General features: G+C 50.6%; 1 protein-coding gene across 6 annotated transcripts in view; it reads right to left on the reverse strand.

Moving 5' to 3' along the window:
- The window catches only part of LOC102943585 (tumor necrosis factor receptor superfamily member 10A), a 31,107-nt gene extending 12,992 nt beyond the window's left edge, over window positions 1-18,115 (reverse strand). For 2 of the 6 annotated variants that reach the window (XM_037886572.2, XM_037886570.2), the window contains exons 1-9: window positions 17,722-17,937; window positions 9,034-9,172; window positions 6,666-6,797; window positions 4,356-4,470; window positions 4,052-4,140; window positions 3,702-3,812; window positions 2,994-3,031; window positions 1,753-1,962; window positions 299-380 (exon numbers count right to left, since the gene is read on the reverse strand). In XM_037886572.2, the coding sequence (XP_037742500.1) occupies window positions 299-380; window positions 1,753-1,962; window positions 2,994-3,031; window positions 3,702-3,812; window positions 4,052-4,140; window positions 4,356-4,470; window positions 6,666-6,797; window positions 9,034-9,172; window positions 17,722-17,781 (976 nt within the window). In that variant the 5' untranslated portion in view covers window positions 17,782-17,937. Of the gene's footprint in view, window positions 1-298; window positions 381-1,752; window positions 1,963-2,993; window positions 3,032-3,701; window positions 3,813-4,051; window positions 4,141-4,355; window positions 4,471-6,665; window positions 6,798-9,033; window positions 9,173-17,721 lie in introns of all 6 variants that reach the window. The other 4 variants (XM_027830482.3, XM_007068329.4, XM_027830481.3 and 1 more) reach the window with 4 other exon arrangements.
- Window positions 18,116-19,225: the final 1,110 nt, after the last annotated feature.

The following is a 19,225-nucleotide window of genomic DNA, read 5'->3' on the forward strand; positions in this document are numbered from 1 at the left end:
TAATAGAAGACTCGTCTCCTAAGTTTTTCTGACCAAAAAATTTGCAAGTTCCCATTTCTATTCTTTCCTCCCCTCCCTGTTTTATGCAAAGAAGGGGGAGAAATCAAACCAAAACCCAAAATGATAGTTTGTTTAGATTTCAGCTAAAAAAAATTAAGTGAGAAAAAAACTTTAGCACCAAAGTATTTTGACCAGCCCTGTTTTCAGCTACTGGGGAGGGGGAGTGCAGTGGCACTCAGAAAGCACCCACTGGGGCTACAACACATCCCATGGAGGCCCAAAGCCCTAGAACACTTACTCTCTATTGGATCCTTTCCTCTCCCTGGAACCAGTTTCCTCCTCCCGCTCGCCATTTGAGATGCTGGGTTTCTCTGCAACACATGGAAAGACGACAACACATCTCCATTACCCTAGGCAACAGGTTGACACATGGAAAGATCCCTATGGGATCCCTATGGTCAGAGCGCAACTGTCTGAGCCTCTGGGCAGAGCTGCTCTTGATTTCCAGGATCTCCTCCATCCCATGGTTACTGGGCTGGATTCTCAGATCAAAGCCCCCAGCAACCTGCAATGCAGTGCACGCTGGTGTTTCCAGCTACCAGTAAGCACCGGCAAAAAGGGGACTTTCCTCTTCTCCCCTGGCTGATGCAGAGTCATGCAGGGGATTTTATGCCGAGTAGTCTGCCTTTCGTGCAAGACCCTTCAGCTGAAACTACTGTACAAGGATCATCTGAACCTGCTTAGCAGTGATATGCTGGGACCCCTAACCTGGGGTATGGGGAACAGCCCTACCACTCCACAAGAGGAGGAAAAAAGCCATGACCCTGCTCATGACCCAGGGTATCTGTGCAGAGTGCTCAGCACCCCAGGGTTATAAGGCTTCTGCTCAGCCTAGGATATTGTTAAGTGCTGTAGGAAGCAGACCCTGCAGTTCTTCCACATGCCACAAGAGACCAGGCCTGGCTGGGAGATCCTGCAATGCTAACCCTCATTACTCCCTTCCCTGGCCAGGAGCACTAGATCGGCCAGTCCCACAGGGAAGGGATGGGGGCTTGGAGACTGAAATCACTTTATCAGTAGACTCATGCTAGGGCACTGTGGCCACAGGCACCTAGTCCCCACAGTGGCAAAGACCGAACTTGTCATCTTCAGCTCTCAAGAAGCTGCTTGGTTAGAAGATGGAGGGGATGGTATGATAGAATAGCCTAATTTTGGCAATTGACTACTAGTGCTAAATGATCTTTGACTGCTAGTGGTAAATAGGCCCAATGGCCTGTGATGGGACGTTAGCTGGGGTGGGATCTGAGTTACTACGGAGAATTCTTTCCTGGGTATCTGGCTGGTGAGTCTTGCCCACGTGCTCAGGGTTTAGCTGATCGCCATATTTGGGGGTCGGGAAGGAATTTTCCTCCAGGGCAGATTGGAAGAGGCCCTGGGTGTTTTCTGCCTTCCTCTGCAGCATGGGGCACAGGTCACTTGCTGGAGGATTCTCTGCACCTTGAAGTCTTTTAATCAAATTTGAGGACTTCAGTAGCTCAGACATAGGCTAGGGGTTTGTTACAGGAGTGGGTGGGTGAGATTCTGTGGCCTGCGTCGAGCAGGAGGTTGGACTAGACGATCCTAATGGTCTGACCTTAAAGGGTACGTTTCTAAGAGGAACTTGCACCAGGTCAGACGTTAAAAAGGGACGGAGATCTACCCGATTAAGTCTTAGGATCTAGTACATGCAGTAAGGGCACATCAGTAAGTTACCTCCTGCTTGGGGGCACTGGCTGCTGCAGACAGAGCCGTAGCCTCACATTGGCTATCCTTCCTTACAGCTTCTTTGCGGCCTGACACAGCCAGCAACCCATGCTGGGATTCCTGATCTAACTGCTGATTCCGTATGTTGTCCTGAGTTCCCAGCCTCCCTCGAGCGCAGTTCCGCAGTGGTGATAGGATGTGAGCCTTCGTTAAGGAAAACTAAAAAGAAAAAAAAAAAAAAAAAAAACACTAAAACCAGCAGTGCCAGGTCTGGAGGTATAAAATTCCAAAGGATCAGGACTGTAGAGAGGCCTATTGAAGGGTTACTTCAGAAGAAGCAGATTTCAGAAGCTACCATAAGTTAGAGATGGATCCAACCCCTCCACCCCCAGATCTGGATTCTGAGCACCCAAGTTTGGTGGAGGGTTGGAATGTGGTCCCAGAGCCTAACTATGAAATATTGGCCCACCTGAGAATCTCTAATCCAGAAGTGGGGTCCCAACCCACCCTGCATTTCTGCTAGGGCAGGTAGAATCTAAACTCCCCTCTGATACTAAACCAGGCTGTCCATCCATGACAGATTTACAGCTTGAAGAGGCCTGCTTTCCAACCTGGGTGCAGCCAAATTCTCAGACGACCAACTGGCAGGAGTTCAGATCCATACCCCAGACCTCGCACTCCCCTCCCGGCTCCCTCCCCAGCTAATCTAACCCCTAATTTTCTCATTGCTATATCTCCACTCACGACACAAGAACAAGAGTGCTATAGGGCAAACACCCCCCCTCACAATGAGAGGCTTGCGAAGTCAACAGCCCGCTGCGTTTGTGCCTGCGATGGCGAGTTCCAGGGAAGAAGGGGAAGGGGATCATGCAGACAAGGGATCAGCTACCTCACAGAGGCCAAGTTGAAAGTGGGGGAAGGGGGGAGAGAAAAAAACCCTCCCTGGCCAGAGATTGCCTTGAGTCACACAACTGCTTGAGTCCTTGCATTTCCACAGTCCCCACCCCCTAGCTAGGAGAGCTTCTGGCCCAACGCCCCTCCCTTTCCGACAGTGAAGGAAAAGGAGCCGCCACCCACCCTGTGCTCTTGGAAGCCCTGTGGTAGCAGCTTCCTTACTTGGACCTATGCAGATCCCATGGAAACCTACGAGGCTCATGCTTTCTGGTTACAGGCAGATCTTTGAAAGCCCAGTAGGTAGTGAGTGACAGAGTATGAATGAATGAATGTGTGTGTGTAAAAATCAGACTCACCCTCACCTTGAAGCTGGCTGATTTCTTTCTAGGATCACCTGGAAAAGAAACAGGAGCCGATTAGCAGCTTTCACCCCTGCCCCCTGACTCTGTCTTTCCCTTGCACAGGCTCCTTGTGCAGAAGGAGGTGGCATGCAGCCAAGCCTGAGCAGAGTCATTCCTGCCCCACAGTCAAGCCATTTGAGTTCTGTTTAGCTGCTACAACCCAACCACAAGACCCACAACTGGCTAAGCCATCCTTCCCATTACACTAGGGGCAGTGGTTCTCAACCTATTTACCACTGTGGGCCGCAGCTCTCTGTGTGTTAGGTGGGCCGCATCCACACAATCTCTCTCACACACACACCCCCGAGGAGGTCATGCCGGCCACAGCTGTGTGCTGATTAGACCCCAAGCAGCTGGCAGGTTGAGAACAAAGGGCCAGGCTAGGGCCTGGCTACGCCACAATTAAGGTTGAAAAAAACCTCTGTTCAAAGCTGATAGTTCTTCCCCCAAAGTGCTCTAAGATCCACACGCACCATCAGATAGATCTGAAGGCTGACATACCAGCAGAGGGGAAGGGGCAGAGTTTGTGGGTCCCAAGATACAGGCCCCCCAAAACACAGGTGTGTTCTTAAAAAACTTTGCAGCGAGTCACTTTTCACTGCCAGGATTCAATGTACAACCTTCCCTGTGTCATACGACCCCCGCCCTGTGAGCATCTCTTACCTCCAGAAGACGAGTTGCGGCTGTAAAAACACCACAGCAAGACTGCAAGCAGGATCATTAATATGAGGAGTGGTGCTACAATCCCAACTGCTGTCCAGCCTGCAATGCCACCTGAATGAGAAGAAACGGGGCCTGAGAAAGCACTCACGAAAAACAGCCAGATTCTCCTCTCAGCCAGCAATTCCAGTGAAGTCGCTTCTTATTCACAGCACTGAGTGAAAAGAAGCAGGCCCAGGGAGTCTGAACGCCCACCTTTCTCCTTCAAGTACAGCACCAAGTTAAACATGAACTCCCACTGCTTCTGCAGGCATCTCCCCTCAAGAGCCACTCCGAGAACCCTCTGCCCTTACCTGCCGCAGGAGGGGGGCCTGTGGGATGCGCACACTGGATGTCACTTTGCGGCATGCAGGAACTGACCTGCACTTCTCCTTCAGGACACCTGGGGAAAAGACAAGAATGGATCAGAACGAGGGAGGCCGGCCAACCAGGGGCAGGGGAAGTCACAGAATTCCCCACAACAGAGTTAAGGGCAAGCCTACAGAGCCGGGTCATCAGATGCTTCTGCTTCAGCGCGGATGACTCACCCACCTCCCACAGCCAGGGTCAGGTATTTCCCCCGCTTCCTCCCCAACGCAGCACACCAGCAGCTCTGACCTGAGTCTGCACCTCTGACATATTTCACAGGGATGGTCTGGAGAGCAGAAGGTACCATTCTTGCAAGTACACTGTGTGTTCTTGCTGCTGTTGCACTGACTCAGCTGCACCTCATCTGGAGAGCACAGGAAAGAACTCGGTTAGAGCACCACCTCACCCAAGCCCACAGAGCATCCAACATCCGTGTAATGAGCAAGAAGGGCTTTTCTCGCACGAATGGGTCTGACGAGGTAAGGCTGTTACCTCTGTTTCAACTGAGGAGCTCAGATCCTTCTCGCTGGGGCTAGAGATCCTGCCTGCTCTACACACAAGATCCTGCGTCACATTTCCTTAGCATAGCAATTTACCCAGAATTCTTTGCCAAAGTCTCCTCCCTCCGCCACTCCTGTAGGAGGCGCTGGTTGATTGCATCCATACACCCAAGAGCGGACAGCCGTTCTCACACTTGTAAATAAGGTAGGCAAAATTCAGGTTTCCTTGTCCTCCCTCTCCCCCCGCCAAATATAAAATTTGACAGATATCGAGGTTGAGTTTTAAGCATTTTCTATTTGAATTATTATAGCCGTGGGAAATCACTGGGGAGGAAGGTCAGGCAATTAAATGACAGTGAGATTCTGTAACTGCTAAAAAAAACTGTCAACATCCCATGTCAAAATATAAAAAAGTAAATATCCTTAAGCCAAACTCTAGTAAATTCTCAAGCAGCATTTTGCTTACTTTGCCCATCTGTAAATTTCAGTCATTATCAATGGAAATGTGTGTCAGGGTGTACACATGTGAACTTGACATTTACCAATAAAAGTCTAATCCTTCCAGCCTCCTCGTAAAGCATACATTGCATCTCCACCCACAGCGGCTGGTCCATATGGAAGATAGCCTATAACTGCTGCCCAATAACAGTTAGTACTACACTAATTCAAGTAGCAAAGGTCTGTGCTGCAGAGCTCAAAGTCTTCAATTCAAGCCTTGACAATTGCCCAGTTTGTTATATTTTATAGAGATAATGGGATAAATCCAGCCCTGGCATATGCAGGTACAATGGAGTCAATGGTGCTGCACCTGCTTATGCCTGCTCTGTTGTCCAAAAGCCGAGCACTAATCCTGCTATAATAGACCAGCAGGAGGTGCTGTGCATCTGCCCATCACTCAGTAACTTTTAGCCCCTCTAATACAAGATGCTCTCGGCCAAACTCTTGTTGAGGTTCAACAAGGACAAGTGCAGGGTCCTGCACTTAGGACGGAAGAATCCAATGCACCGCTACAGACTAGGGACCGAATGGCTCGGCAGAAGTTCTGCAGAAAAGGACCTTGGGGTTACAGTGGACGAGAAGCTGGACATGAGTCAACAGTGTGCCCTTGTTGCCAAAAAGGCCAAGGGCATTTTGGAATGTATAAGTAGGGGCATTGCCAGCAGATCGAGGGACGGGATCGTTCCCCTCTATTCGACATTGGTGAGGCCTCATCTGGAGTACCGTGTCCAGTTTGGGGCCCCACGCTGCAAGAAGGATGTGGAAAAATTGGAAAGAGTCCAGCGGAGGGCAACAAAAATGATTAGGGGACTGGAACACATGACTTATGAGAGGCTGAGGGAACTGGGATTGTTTAGTCTGCGGAAGAGAAGAATGAGGGGGGATTTGATAGCTGCTTTCAACTACCTGAAAGGTGGTTCCAAAGAGGATGGATCTAGACTATTCTCAGTGGTAGCAGATGACAGGACAAGGAGTAATGGTCTCAAGTTGCAGTGGGGGAGATTTAGGTTGGATATTAGGAAAAACTTTTTCACTAGGAGGGTGGTGAAACACTGGAATGCGTTTCCACCATAGGGAGGTGATGCAATCTCCTTCCTTAGAAGTTTTTAAGGTCAGGCTTGACAAAGCCCTGGCTGGGATGATTTAGCTGGGGATTGGTCCTGCTTTGAGCAGGGGGTTGGACTAGATGACCTCCTGAGGTCCCTTCCAACCCTGATATTCTGTGATTCTATGAAACTCGTTTACCACAGATTTCAGAGTAACAGCCGTGTTAGTCTGTATTTGCAAAAAGAAAAGGAGTACTTGTGGCACCAGTCTCTAAGGTGCCACAAGTACTCCGTTTACCACAGAGTAAGCCACTTATTTGTAATGTGGTGGCAGCAAACAGCCCCAGTCATTGGCCAGCAGGTTATTGTGCTAGGCGCTGTACGAACAGAACCAGCCGCCTGTCCCTGGCCCACAGAGTTTACAATCCCTCCATCGTTCGCATGGTGAACTGAGTACAGTGAAAAACTGCCCCCTGGAGGAGCGGAGGACCTCAGCATCTATTTCTCCTCAGTACCTTTTCTGCAGACACGACAAGTCAGGCACTTGGAAAGCGCATTGGGGTACTCTGTGAACTCAGCTCCTTCTTTACACCGAGAGCACTTCCCGCTAGTGTTTGAGGTAACACAGTGCTCTTCAACATGGAAACCTGCAGGGAAGGAGGAGGAGATATGTGAGGAGAGACAGATACAGGAATAAGAGTACACAGGTGGCATTTCCACGAATAAAGGGCTAGACCTGCATTCACTGAAATCAAAAGGTAGCAAACTCAGAACTGATAACAGGAAACATTTCCCACACAATGGGTAATTAGACTGCGGAACTCTCCGACACAGGAAGTTAAGGCCAAGAACTTGGCAAGGTTCAAAAAGGAATCTACATGGATATCCTAATAAATAATTAGGATAACCTGGGATTACAATGATGTTGGAAGTGATATTCCATCTCCTGCTTCAGGGTTTAAGCCAATCTATAACTCCTGAAGACCAGCAGGAGAGTAAGTCTACCACCTGCAGGGGTGTAATGAGATGACGACCATAGGAGTGTCCTGAGACCATTGTATTTAATGTTCTGACTTATCCGTATGTCAGAGCCAGCTCCCAAAAGCAGGTAACATTTCAAAAAAAATAAATAAAAAAAATTGCTGTGTTGAGGTGACCCAGACTATGTGGGCCCTTGGACTAGCCCTCAATGTCAATAGAGGTTCTAGATATGCACATCTGGCTTGCTGGGTTGGGGGGCCTACAGACTCTCGAACAACAGGGAAAGGGTGGGGAATTAATGCAAAATCTCAGAGCGGATTATGCAACTAGCCAGCCCTATGAGGAGGCTAGTGTGACCTGATGTCCTGCTTTTATCAGGACTGTCCCAATATTAGGGGCTGTGTCTTCTATAGGACCCTCTTCCCACCTCCACTCAAACCTATTCTGCTAGCCTAATTACAATTTTGACCAATATCAGTGTTTATTTCAATTTGTACAGCTTTGGGAAGTTATGGGTGGTCAGGCAATAATCCTTTAGTGACAGATGTTGAGATTCAAAACGTTAAATATTTATAACTGCTAAACAAAACGGCCAACACCCTGTGTCAAAATATACAACGTAAACATCCTGAAATCCAAACGCTACGTTCCCAAACAGCATTTTTCTTACTTTTGTGTATCTGTGATTTTCAATCAATGGGATTTTGTGTTTGGGGGTATAAGGTGAAAACATTTACCTGTTTAAAAAAACCAAAAAACAAACAAACAAACCAAAAAACCCACTAATCCTTCTAATCCTACACATGACCACCCACCCACCCACCCAAACCCCCTGGGGGAAAGGGCAGTGACCTTTTCACAGGAGGCTGGGAGACAAAGCAGGAGTTTGGGAAATAAGGAGCCAGTTTGAACTGACAGAGGGACCTTCATTTTGACTCAGATAGACAGGACCTTTTGCACTGTGGAAGGGGTGGAACTGCCAGGGTCTCCATAAGACTGATCAGGGAGGGTATTACTGGGAAAGCATTTAGATGCTTTTATTGTTTTATATGTTCTCAGAGAGCCTTTTTATCATTAAGTAAACGTACTCCAGAAGAGCTACTCGGTCATTATAACAACTACCACTCATAGCCCTTGGAGAGAAACCAAGGCCGCAGGGTCTGGACATTCATCAGGGTAAGAGCAAGGGGCCTGCAAGTCTAAGCCCCTAGTCAGGAGGGAGAGGGGCGTGGATCCCTGCTCATGGAGAGGTGATGGTTAGAGGTCTGGGACCCAAAAGGCATTCCTGGAGCAAACCACAGAGTGGGGGTGGGGGGGCAAAGGGGCAGCCACTCTAGAACAGACATGGGCATCTTACACCTTGTGCAGCATCCGGAGCCAACCATGGTCAGAGACAGGATTCTGTACTAGAGGGACGCTGGTGTGAGCCAGTCTAGCAATTCCTATGTTGCCACTGCAGGCGAGTGAGCACCAGTGAAGCAATAAGACAGAGATTGCTACCTACTCGGAGACGACTGGTAACCCCACTGCTCTGGTATCCTGGGGAGGTGGGAGGGATGGACATGGACACAGAGACCCAGTGGCGCATGCACCAAGCACAGCCGGAGCAGGCAGCATAATTGCAATGGAAACTCACACCCCCCATGTACACCTAGGACGGGGCAGTGGGCGGAGAATGCGATGCCCCCTACAGGACGGTGAAGGAGCGGGGAAGAGCTGGAGAGCAAAGTCCCTCCTTATATCCCCAGGATGGGGACAGAGCAGGGCTGGATAGCAAAGGCCCAGGACACAGCAGGCAGCTGCAGGACGGCAGAGTTTCCTAGTTATCCCCAGAGCAGCGACAGTGCAGGCAGGTGGGCAGAAGAGAGGGGAGCAGACAAGGCAGCTCTGGGAGCATCATACCTGCCGGGCACTTTCTGCAAAGATGATCTTCGTGTTTGTAGAACTCAGAGTCCTCCGTGCTGCGACTCAAAGCTATGGGGATCAACTGGGGCCCCTCTGGATCCTGGGCCAGCGAGACACTTGCTGACTTGGCTCCGTGCTATAAAAGTAGATTTAAAGACAGAGGGTCAGTTGAGTTTGGGTGGCTGATTTGCTGAAGCCACAGCATCTGGCTGAAGACTGGAATGCTGGGAAGCATGGCCTGGGGGAGGGGGGGCGCGTGCGGCAGGAAAGAGCTGCACGGTGGTCGAGACTGGAGATACTCAAAGGGGAAGAAAAAAAAAAAGATGTGGACAAAGGACTGGGAGTAAGGACTCCTGGGTTATAGTCCCAGCTCTGCCACTGAGCGGTCTTGGGCACTTCATTTCCCCCTCTCTATGCTCAGGTTTCTTCAGGGAAGAAGAGAGGCCCTCAACCCCCTGGAGAGGTTAATAAAGGTTTACTGGGATCCCCAGATGTAAGGGCCTACAGAAGGGTGCAGGATTACCAACATTTCCCTGTAACGGTTCTCTCCCACCTGTGTCTGGTGCTTGTGAACAAACGGTCAATTGTGGTGGGATTGAGGTGCTGGAGGAGGAAGGGGAGCACATGCAAAAACAGCATCGCCACCCCCTCTCCCCCCAGATGCTAAAAGTTTGCCAGCTATGCCACAAGCGGGCTCAGAGTGACTCAAGCTTCAACCTCATGGTTTGTGAGGAGGCCAGAGCTGTCAATGAACAGCCTTGAACATGAGGTAACCTTGTGTTATTCCCCTTAATCTGGTCTCGAAGATCAGGAAGTCCATGGCCTGTTTTTATCTGCTCCTATGAATGAGTAATGACTAGAGGATGTTGCATCAGACCTCAACTTCTAGAGGTCAGATTGGAGTTAGTGTGGACACACCCTGGATTTATCTTGGACCAAAATACCAGCCCCACGCTACAGTGCAGCCAGCCCCTCTGCAGGACAACAACATTGTTGCACCTTTCACCAGAGCATCTTTACAGAGGCAGGCACTGTTGTCTACCCCCACATGTACATGTGGGGAAACTGAGGCACAGAAGTTATTCTGTGCCTGACTTATGACCTTCAGCAATAGAATATGGCTTTCCCCAACTTCCAGCACAAGCCAGATGGCCCAACAAATCTGGGGAAAGCTCCCTTGCTGTGGCAAGACAGGAATCCAAGAGGCTCCCAGAAGTTACGGGGACTCGTCTTCTCTCAGGACACTCCACAAGAAAAGCTTTTTTCCAGGGGGTCTCCTCTGCGTGGCCCTTTTACCTGTTTCCATAACAAACTTCTGGTCTCTGCCACTTGCCTGCCCCCCCCTCCCCGTCTGCCCCTCCCCACTAGTTCCCGCTTTTATTCACACCGGGACAAAAGTATCAGATTGCAACCTTCCTTAAACTCCCCTGCCACCCCATACACGCTCCTTACCAGGGAGGGAGGGAGAGAGAAAGGGAAGGGACAAGAGACGGAGAAACAGACAATGGGATGTCAGGAGTGCAAGGGATAGCTCAGTGGTTTGAGCATTGGCCTGCTAAACCCAGGGTTGTGAGTTCAATCCTTAAGAAGGCTGTTTGGGATCTGGAGCAAAAATTGGGGATTGGCCCTGCTTTGAGCAGGGGGTTGGACTAGATGACCTCCTGAGGTCCCTTCCAATCCCGATAGTCTACGATTTAGAGTCTCTACCCCCTACAAATCAGCCTGGTGCGACTGCAGAAGCAAGTACGGGGTGAAGGATGTGGTCATTCCCAAACAGGATGAGCTGGGGGGAAAAAAGATCTCCTTAGATTCTTCTGCTGGAGGCACAGCTCAGATACCGCCACCTCCTCCACACCCCGCACTAAATTTATGCAGGGAACAGTGGAGACAATCCAGTAACACTTTCTGCATTCCACAGGCCTTCATCATCCCTCCACCAAACTAAGCTTCCACTCCCTTCCTCTCTTTCTAACTGAAAAAGAGACCATTTTTTCCTCCCACCCCAGGCTCTGGCACCACCTGGGCTAGTCCTTCCTCACTCATCCCAATCTTTCTAGGCCAGTTGGAAAGAACACAGGTTGTTGTTTTTTAAAAGCAGAAAGGAAAAAGTTCCCTGAGGGAGCCAGAAGCAGCTTTAAAAAAAAAAAATCTCTGCAGGAAACAAGGTTTGAAACAATTAAAATGCACTTGACATTAAATAACTGCACAGATCCGAGCTGTGTAAACTGCCCCCAACCCCCTCAACGCACTTTTACTGGGGAGGGTGTGAGCTAGGAAACTGGCTGCAGCTGGTTTCACGCAATGGTGCTCCCTGAACCTAGGATGACTCAGATCCGTAAACATTCTTCAGGCCAGCCCCCATTCCATAGCAAGCGCAAACTCTTCTGTTTGTTCTTTGCAGCATCAGGGCTGCACTTTCAAGTACACATCAGCAGCCAGGGGAGACTCTCTCATGTTTTCTTAAAGCGCACAGATCTTTTGCTGGATGGACAGAGTGAAATTCACCCCTGGTTTCCCCTCCATTATCCCAGAGCCACAGCCATCCCCTGGTTAACTGTACGATTGGGTGAAAGCTTGAGGTAGAGGAAACTCCAGAGCCCTGCAATAGAGGACATTCCTTATCCTCGATTACTCCAGTACAATCCCATCAACTCAAGGCATCGCATCACAGCCATCTGCGGCAATGCACTGACATTTTAGCTGCATTCATCAACCCCACAGATCCCAAGGTGCTTCAGGAACACCCCCCTCCCCCGATCCAGGATTGCATCACGCACTTCTGCAATGAGAGGTGGCTGCTACAACTCAACACAGGTTAGGGCAGGAGGTAGGGGTACCGCATGGCCCTGAAACTGGGGGTGAGATATTGGGAGGGAAGTACGCCAGAACTTCCTGAGCCGCCAGAACTTTGAGGCTCACGCAGCGAGGACACGCATGACAAGAGCGCCAACCCCTAAAAAACAAATTTGTTCACCCTACCATCACATGCCACCCGACAGAACTCCCAGCCTCTGGAGAGTAAGAGCCAGAGCCTCCCACAGGGCTGCCTGCTAGCGAGGAGCGGGTGAGGGGCAGTGTCTCTATACAGCTAGGGAGGTTACAAACCCCCTCACCCGCTGGTATGTGGATGTAACTAGGGGTGCGCGCACCAGCGTGTATCAGCTGAGTTACTGCACCCACCAGGAGCTGCCTGCACTCTTCCATTCCTCCCACAAGCTCCCTGCATGCCACCCACTCCGCAACTCCCCTCGCCAGGGATTTTTATGTGCTCCCACCCATGGCAGATGCTCTGTGCGTATGCCATTCCCCACACACGTACATGCACCACTTTTCCCTATGCTAAGGGCTCAGTGCACCCCCACACCATGGTTCCCCAGTTTTCCCCCCTGCCACAGGTTCTATATAGCCCCATACAAGGGTCCCAGTTCTCCCCCTCTGCTGGGGCCACATCCCCATACCTTATTTGTGTGGGAGATTGTAACCTACTGACACCCTGAATGACTCCGTTGGAAGGAGGAGCAGGGGTATTACGCGGGAAGGTGTTAATGGGGCCATTTGATCTAGACCAGAGGATTCTCAAACTTCATTGCACCGCGATCCCCTTCTGACAACAAAAATTACTACATGACCCCAGAAGCGGGGACTGAAGCCCGAGCCCACCCAAACGCCACTGCCCAGGGCAGGGGGACCAAAGCCCAAGGGCTTCAGCCCTAGACAGGGGGCCTGTAACCTGAGCCCTGCTGCCCAGGACTGAAGTCCTCAGGCTTCAGCCCCAGTCTCTCAGCAAGTCTAAGCCAGCCTTTGCAACCCCATTAAAATGGGGTCCCGACCCACAGCTTGAGAACTGCGGATCTAGACAATTGCAGAGGTGCTTCAAGTTATAGCTGCACTACTCAGATGGCAAGGGCTCAAGGTATCCCCCACTCCCCCTCCCCATTAATAGGATTCTGGCCCTTGAGACCGAAAACATTCCTGGAAATTTTAGAATTGATCAGATGCCATGTTCCAGAGTGATTGTGAGAGAGACATATAGACAAACACAGAAGTGCCATCAAATTGAACACAGGGCATTTACAACTTGACCAACAATCCACATATCCACTCAAATTACCCACAGGTAATGAAGTTTGCTTTCACCTCTCAGTAATAAACCCTGTCTAACCTGCAATTAGCCACTATCAACTCCAACTCTAACAAAAACAGCTTCATCTGTAGCTTAGGCAGGTCTCAATAAACACAAGACTTGAAACTCACCAAGCAAGGGAGCGAATAGAAGCTCACCAGAACGTTCTTAACATGAGAGAACGTTATCAGCAGACACCGAATGGCAGCACCTTACATCAGTCACCCCAAGACAGCTCCTGGCTATTCCCTTCAAAAGGATAAAAATTTAAACTGAGAAGCCCCGAGTGATCTTCAGAGGGCACGTTTTACATAAAGCCTCAGCCCCCTATGGTTGGGACATATCCCGTTTAGAAGCTTGGAATCGGACACAAACGATGGAGACTTGCCCAAGATCGCATAAGGTATATCTATATTGCATTGTAAACTGTAGTCTGTCGAACCCGAGCTCATGGACTCGGTCTTTCTCAGTCTATGGCCGACATCTGCACTGCATTATAAACCTGGGCTTACAATTGCTAGATCCAGGTCTGACAGCCCTACTAATGACCCCCCACTGCACCACGCTGACCCTCTGACTTGGGTCCGTGGCTTGAGTTGTGTCCACACTGCAAAATGATAGGGCTTGGACCCAAATCACAGTGGGACTTGGGATCAGCCCCAGACCCCCAAGATAGGTTCTAGGATCTGGGTCCTGAGTGTTTGCTGACCCGTCCCCACACACAATCGGACTTGGAAGAGGCTCAGAGCTGAGTCTATAGACCTATCCATAGTTCATCTGCGGCAGAATCTGGAATATAACCTTGTCTCAACCCTGTGTTTTAACCATAAGACCTTCCTTCTTCCCTAACCCCTTCCCACCCAGCAGAGACACCAAGGACTGACTGAACTGGTCCCTCCAGCTCAGGGTTAAGACACATTGGTGGGGTGAAGGTCACGTGGCTATATCCCTCATCCGCTGAGATAACCTATCACATCCCTTTCCAGGAGCCTAATTCCCATTTCACTGAAGTCAATGGGATCCTTTCTCAGCCTTCAGCAAAGCTGGCTTAGCCTTTGAGGACTGTACAGCATTTCCTCGAACACGGCCTTCATCCAGGCAGTAAACTCAGGCCCCTATTGGGCCACCGAAGGCACAGGTTTGCCAGCAAGAGTCCTCTACTGAGCTCAAAGCTAAAACACACGAGGCTCGTGCCATACAGCCAGGGAAGGCTTTTTGAGGTGAAAACAGGAAACGTAAATCAGTCACCAGTGATGAGATTGATGTTCTTAAAATTACTCACCCTAGTAATATTAATACATAGCTGTCTGCAGAGGCTACTTCTTCCAGATGAGAGATATTTTTAAGAGGCAAGCCTGGAGAAGAGAACATAATTCTCCCACCAGAAGACAGGCCTGGGCAGTTATAGTCCATCATGCAGACTGCTATTTAGTGCAGTACGAGTCCCTTATAAGCGAGAAATTCACACACACACACCGCGCCCCCCGGCCCCCTGCCATGCACAGAGCTACAGCAAGGCCTGGGCACCACTTAAATGGTGCCGGCTGGCCACACAGGAATGAATTTCACCAACAGCAACCTCCAATAGCCCCTAACACAGTTCAGGAGAATGAAAGTGACATTAGTACAAGTAAAGGTGCATCCGATGAAGTGAGCTGTAGCTCACGAAAGCTTGTGCTCAAATAAATTGGTTAGTCTCTAAGGTGCCACAAGTCCTCCTTTTCTTTTTGCGAATACAGACTAACACGGCTGCTACTCTGAAACCTGTCATTAGTCCAAGTAGTTTAATATAGCAAGCGCCTCCCATGGCCCAACTCGAACAAGGACTGAAACAAAACGGTTTCAACGTAAGTTTGGACGGCCACATCGGACGTCAGTATTTTTTGACGGCATAGAAGGAAACTAGCCATATTTTAAACATAACCCAGAGCCACATTACCCCATGTGCAATATGAGATAGAATAGATCGGTTTTCAGCCCTTAGATCATCATAGTTTGCGGCCAGCACAGTTCTAGGTGCTTGGCTACACTTACATTTTATAGTGCTCTAACTTGCTGGCTCAGGGGTGTGAGAAATTGCCCCGCTGAGCGCAGCAAGTTTGAGCCCTTTGAAGCGCTAGTGTGGACAGGCCCCCAGCGCTCAGAGCTATTCCCCTCGTGGAAGTGGACTATCAGGAGCACTGGGAGAGAGCTCACGCAGGACCACACTCGCTTCAAAGCACTGCCACGGGAGCGCTCCATGGGCAGCGCTTTGAAGTTTTAGTGTAGACCTAGCCTAAGTGTGCCTCACACCCGCCCCCCCTCGTTTTCCTCTCCTGCCAATAAAACCAAGTTTTGGAGCAAAGTAGCCAGCCGAGAATCTACACCAGGCTTACAACATCCTGAAAAAAGCTTTGATGTCCACACCAGTGAAGGAAACAATACTCAGTCTATATTGCATTTTATAAAACACTTCTAAACTGACCTAACACTTCATGACCCTTGCCCCAGAGAGATTACAGTCTTCAGTTATTTTTAAGTACCCAAAAGCATTTTAAGTGCTTCCCAGAAACAAATGAAGCCATGCACTCTGCCCAAAGTCCTTACAGGTGAAGGCCCTGATTTGCAGAGACTTGAACCCCTGGAGCCCTAGTGAATGTAGTTCCCAGATAGAGCTCCAGGGGTCTAGTCACGTGAGTAAAGTTAGAGTTCAGGTCAAGTTCAGACATGACTCAGCAATTATGGGGTAACAAGAGGAAGGAAAGGGTGACGCTAAACTAACACATCAGTACGTGAGACTCGTCACTGCCGAACTGTTTCTTTCGGTATGTTGCTTGGGGTTTGTTTTTGTTTCTAAAAGTCACATCTGATAGCCTTCCCGGTGGAGATGTTATAACCTGAGAGATGGGTTCATACAAGTGTTTGACATACAGGGCAGACGGTGGAGGCACAGATGAGGGAGTGGGAGAAGCCAGGACAGATTATGACAAGGCTGTCAACAGCAAAACAAAGAGAAATCAAGGAGGGGAGGAACATGGAAAGAGACAAGGTACGAGACTGCTGCTTTGAACACAGCGGTGGCTAGCCCAGTTTCAACCACAGCATGGACAGGCCAGAATCCAAAAAGCAATTGCACTTCCCGCAGCCAAAGAGAACTGCAGATTACGGGCGAAATCCTGCCCCCACGGATGCTAATGGCAAAACTACCATTTTTTCCAGGAGTCTCCAAGCTCTAGAGCAGAGGCGGGAAAACTACGGTCCACTGGCTGCATCTGGCCCGCGGGGAGGCTGTCCTGCCTGGCCAGGGAGGCTAGCCCCCGGCCCCTCCCCTTCTGTCCCCCCTCCCCCGCGGCCTCAACTCCTCTGGCCAGGCAGTGCAGGTGCCAGGCCTGGTGCTCTGAGCAGCATGGTAAGGGGCAGGGGTTGGATAAGGGGCAAGGGATCCTGGGGGGGCAGTCGGAGACAGGGAGCAGTTGGATGGGGCAGAGGTTCAGGGTGGCGGGGCAGTCAGGGGATGAGGGGTTGGAGAGGCATGGGAGTCCTGGGGGGCCTCTCAGGGGATAAGGGGCTGGATAGGGGGCAGGGGCCAGGCTGTTTGGGGAGGCATAGCCTTCCCTACCCAGCCCTCCATACAGTTTCAGAACCCCGATGTGGCCCTCGGGCCAAAAAAAGTTTGGCTGGGTGTATGCTCTAAAGCAGGGGTGGGCAAACTACAGTGGGAAGTTCACAGCCCAAGAAACACGTTCCCCAAAACTCAAACCTTATTAGTTTAGAAAATAAAACGAGAAAGTCCCTTGTTCCTCAGTCAGAGCAGCCGGATCGGGCCCGAAAAGTTACTAACCCCAGGCGCTCTCTCAGCCCATCGTTAGAAGAGACGCCCCAAGACACAGAGCTCGCAAGGGCTCGGCGCGTTGGCAGCAGCAGACGAAGCCGAGCAGGAAACCTCGGCACAAGGAACCTGCGCTGAGAATCCAGGAGAAGGGAAAGTCCCCCCGGGCCCTGGGGTGCGGGAAGCCTGCAGGCTCTTGGGGCTGGGTACCGCAGCCAGAGCGCAAAGCGAACCCAGTCCCCAGCGCTCTCCAGGTATTCGGCCAGGTCTACACGACAGACTTATCTGGGTGTAACTACGTGGCTCGGAAATCCACCCCCCCCCCCCCCAGCACTCTGCCAGGGCTATCCCGGTGGAAGGGCTTCTCCCCGCGGGGTAGGTCAGTCTTCGCTTACCGCAGCCAGGCAGCCTTTCGCGCACAGACCTGTCCATACAGGCTTGTCGTGATCAACTCCCTTCGCCCCCCCCACGCCAGTTACACACACACAAACACGGCTTGAAGAGTGCCCAGGTGAGCCCCCCTGCCCCTCTCGCTTGCTTATCCATGCGAGTCCCACCCCCAGCTCTGCCATCGTGAGGAAGGGAGCGCACAAGTCCGGACACGTTCCGCAGCGGAGGGGAGACCCAGGGAGCTCCAACCCCGGCCCAGCCTGCACCCAGGTGAAGGGGCGCTCCAGGTCCTCCCGCCAAGGGGGCTCTGCCCCGGAGTCCCCCCCCCTTCCCTTGGGGCGCCCGGGTCCGATCGGTGGCTCACCGCGAGCAGGCAGAGAAGCAGCAGCAGGCTGCCACTCATGCTGGCCAGCCCCGGGCTCATCCCGCCGGCGAGAAGGGGGACACCACCCCTAGCACTCCACTACCACGGCCAGGGCTCCTCTCGCTTTCAGTTTTTTCTGTCTGTATCCTCAGCTTAGTCCCGGAGAACACCTTAGCGAGCGCTCCGCGCGGCTCGCTAGCCACTATTCAAGTAAGCGAAAGCTGCATCAAGCAATCTAGAGGAGGAGCCCAGAGGCGGAGGGAGGGGCGGGCGTGGGAGGATCCAGTCCTTCGGACCTGGAGCTGGTGATTAGATCACCCACCTCTCTCTCTCTCTCTGTAACCCGCGTTAGCTGCAGGCACCTGGGCGTGGGGCGTCACTTAACTCCACCGCAAGGAGGGATCCTGCAAACACTCATGCATGTGTGTTACTTTATTCGTGTGAGTAATGCCCCTGATTTGGAGAAGGTAACGTTTTGCCAGTGCCTAGGGCCCCAGTCCCCCAAACAGGAACATAAGAACGGTCCTACTGGGTTGGACCAAAGGTCCATGGAGCCCAGTGTCTTGTCTTCAGACAGTGGCCAGTGCCAGGTGCGCCAGAGGGAATAACAGGAACAGGGAATCACCAAGTGTTACCCACGTTCAGTAAAACTACTCCCTTCAGTAATCCTAATTAAAATTAATTAAAATTAAATTAAAAGATTGAAGAGATTAAAAGTTTGATCTCGTTCTCTGTTCACTGCCTTAAAAAAAACACAATGGCAAGAACAAGACAGGACAAATAATTTAAAAGCAATCGTTTGCATGATGCAAAGGCACAGTTCTCAGTTGCAAGTGAAGTCCGGAGGAAATTCCAAAAGTTAAAAAGAAAAGGAGGACTTGTAGCACCTCACTTAGCTGTAGCTCACGAAAGCTTATGCTCAAATAAATTGGTTCGTCTCTAAGGTGCCACAAGTCCTCCTTTTCTTTTTGCGAATACAGACTAACACGGCTGCTACTCTGAAACCAAAAGTTAAAGGATCCGATTCTAATCTCACACATGTTTAATGACTGAATCCATGTGATGCCTGATTTACACCAATCTGAGGGAGCGAACGATCAAGCCTAAAGTTACTTGGCGTATTGCTAACTCTGCAAGAGTGCAAATTAAGTCTCAAGACGTCATTGCTGATGTTATTGAAACACAGGCGGCCAGGCTGAGCAAGTGTTGTGGAGGAAACCAATTTCCTGCTTTCTAATGACCAGTTTCCCATCTTCAGTGTTGCATTAAAGGGTGGGGGGAGGGGGACATTTTGTTCCTCTTTACCTTTAATCTGTTGTTTAGAACTCTGATTGGCAGCTGCTGAGGAGGTTGGGGTGTGGGTGTATTATATGAAGGGTAAACTGAGAAGAAATGGTATTATGCTTCTTAACAAATTGCCTTCCCACCCCCCACCCCCAATATCAGATTGTCTTTCTTAGCAGGAGCCGAGCCCAAAAGACAACACTTACAAGTGTCAGAGTAA

Source organism: Chelonia mydas, chromosome 26, assembly GCF_015237465.2.
Source record: "Chelonia mydas isolate rCheMyd1 chromosome 26, rCheMyd1.pri.v2, whole genome shotgun sequence".
Classification (NCBI taxonomy): Eukaryota; Metazoa; Chordata; order Testudines; family Cheloniidae; genus Chelonia; species Chelonia mydas.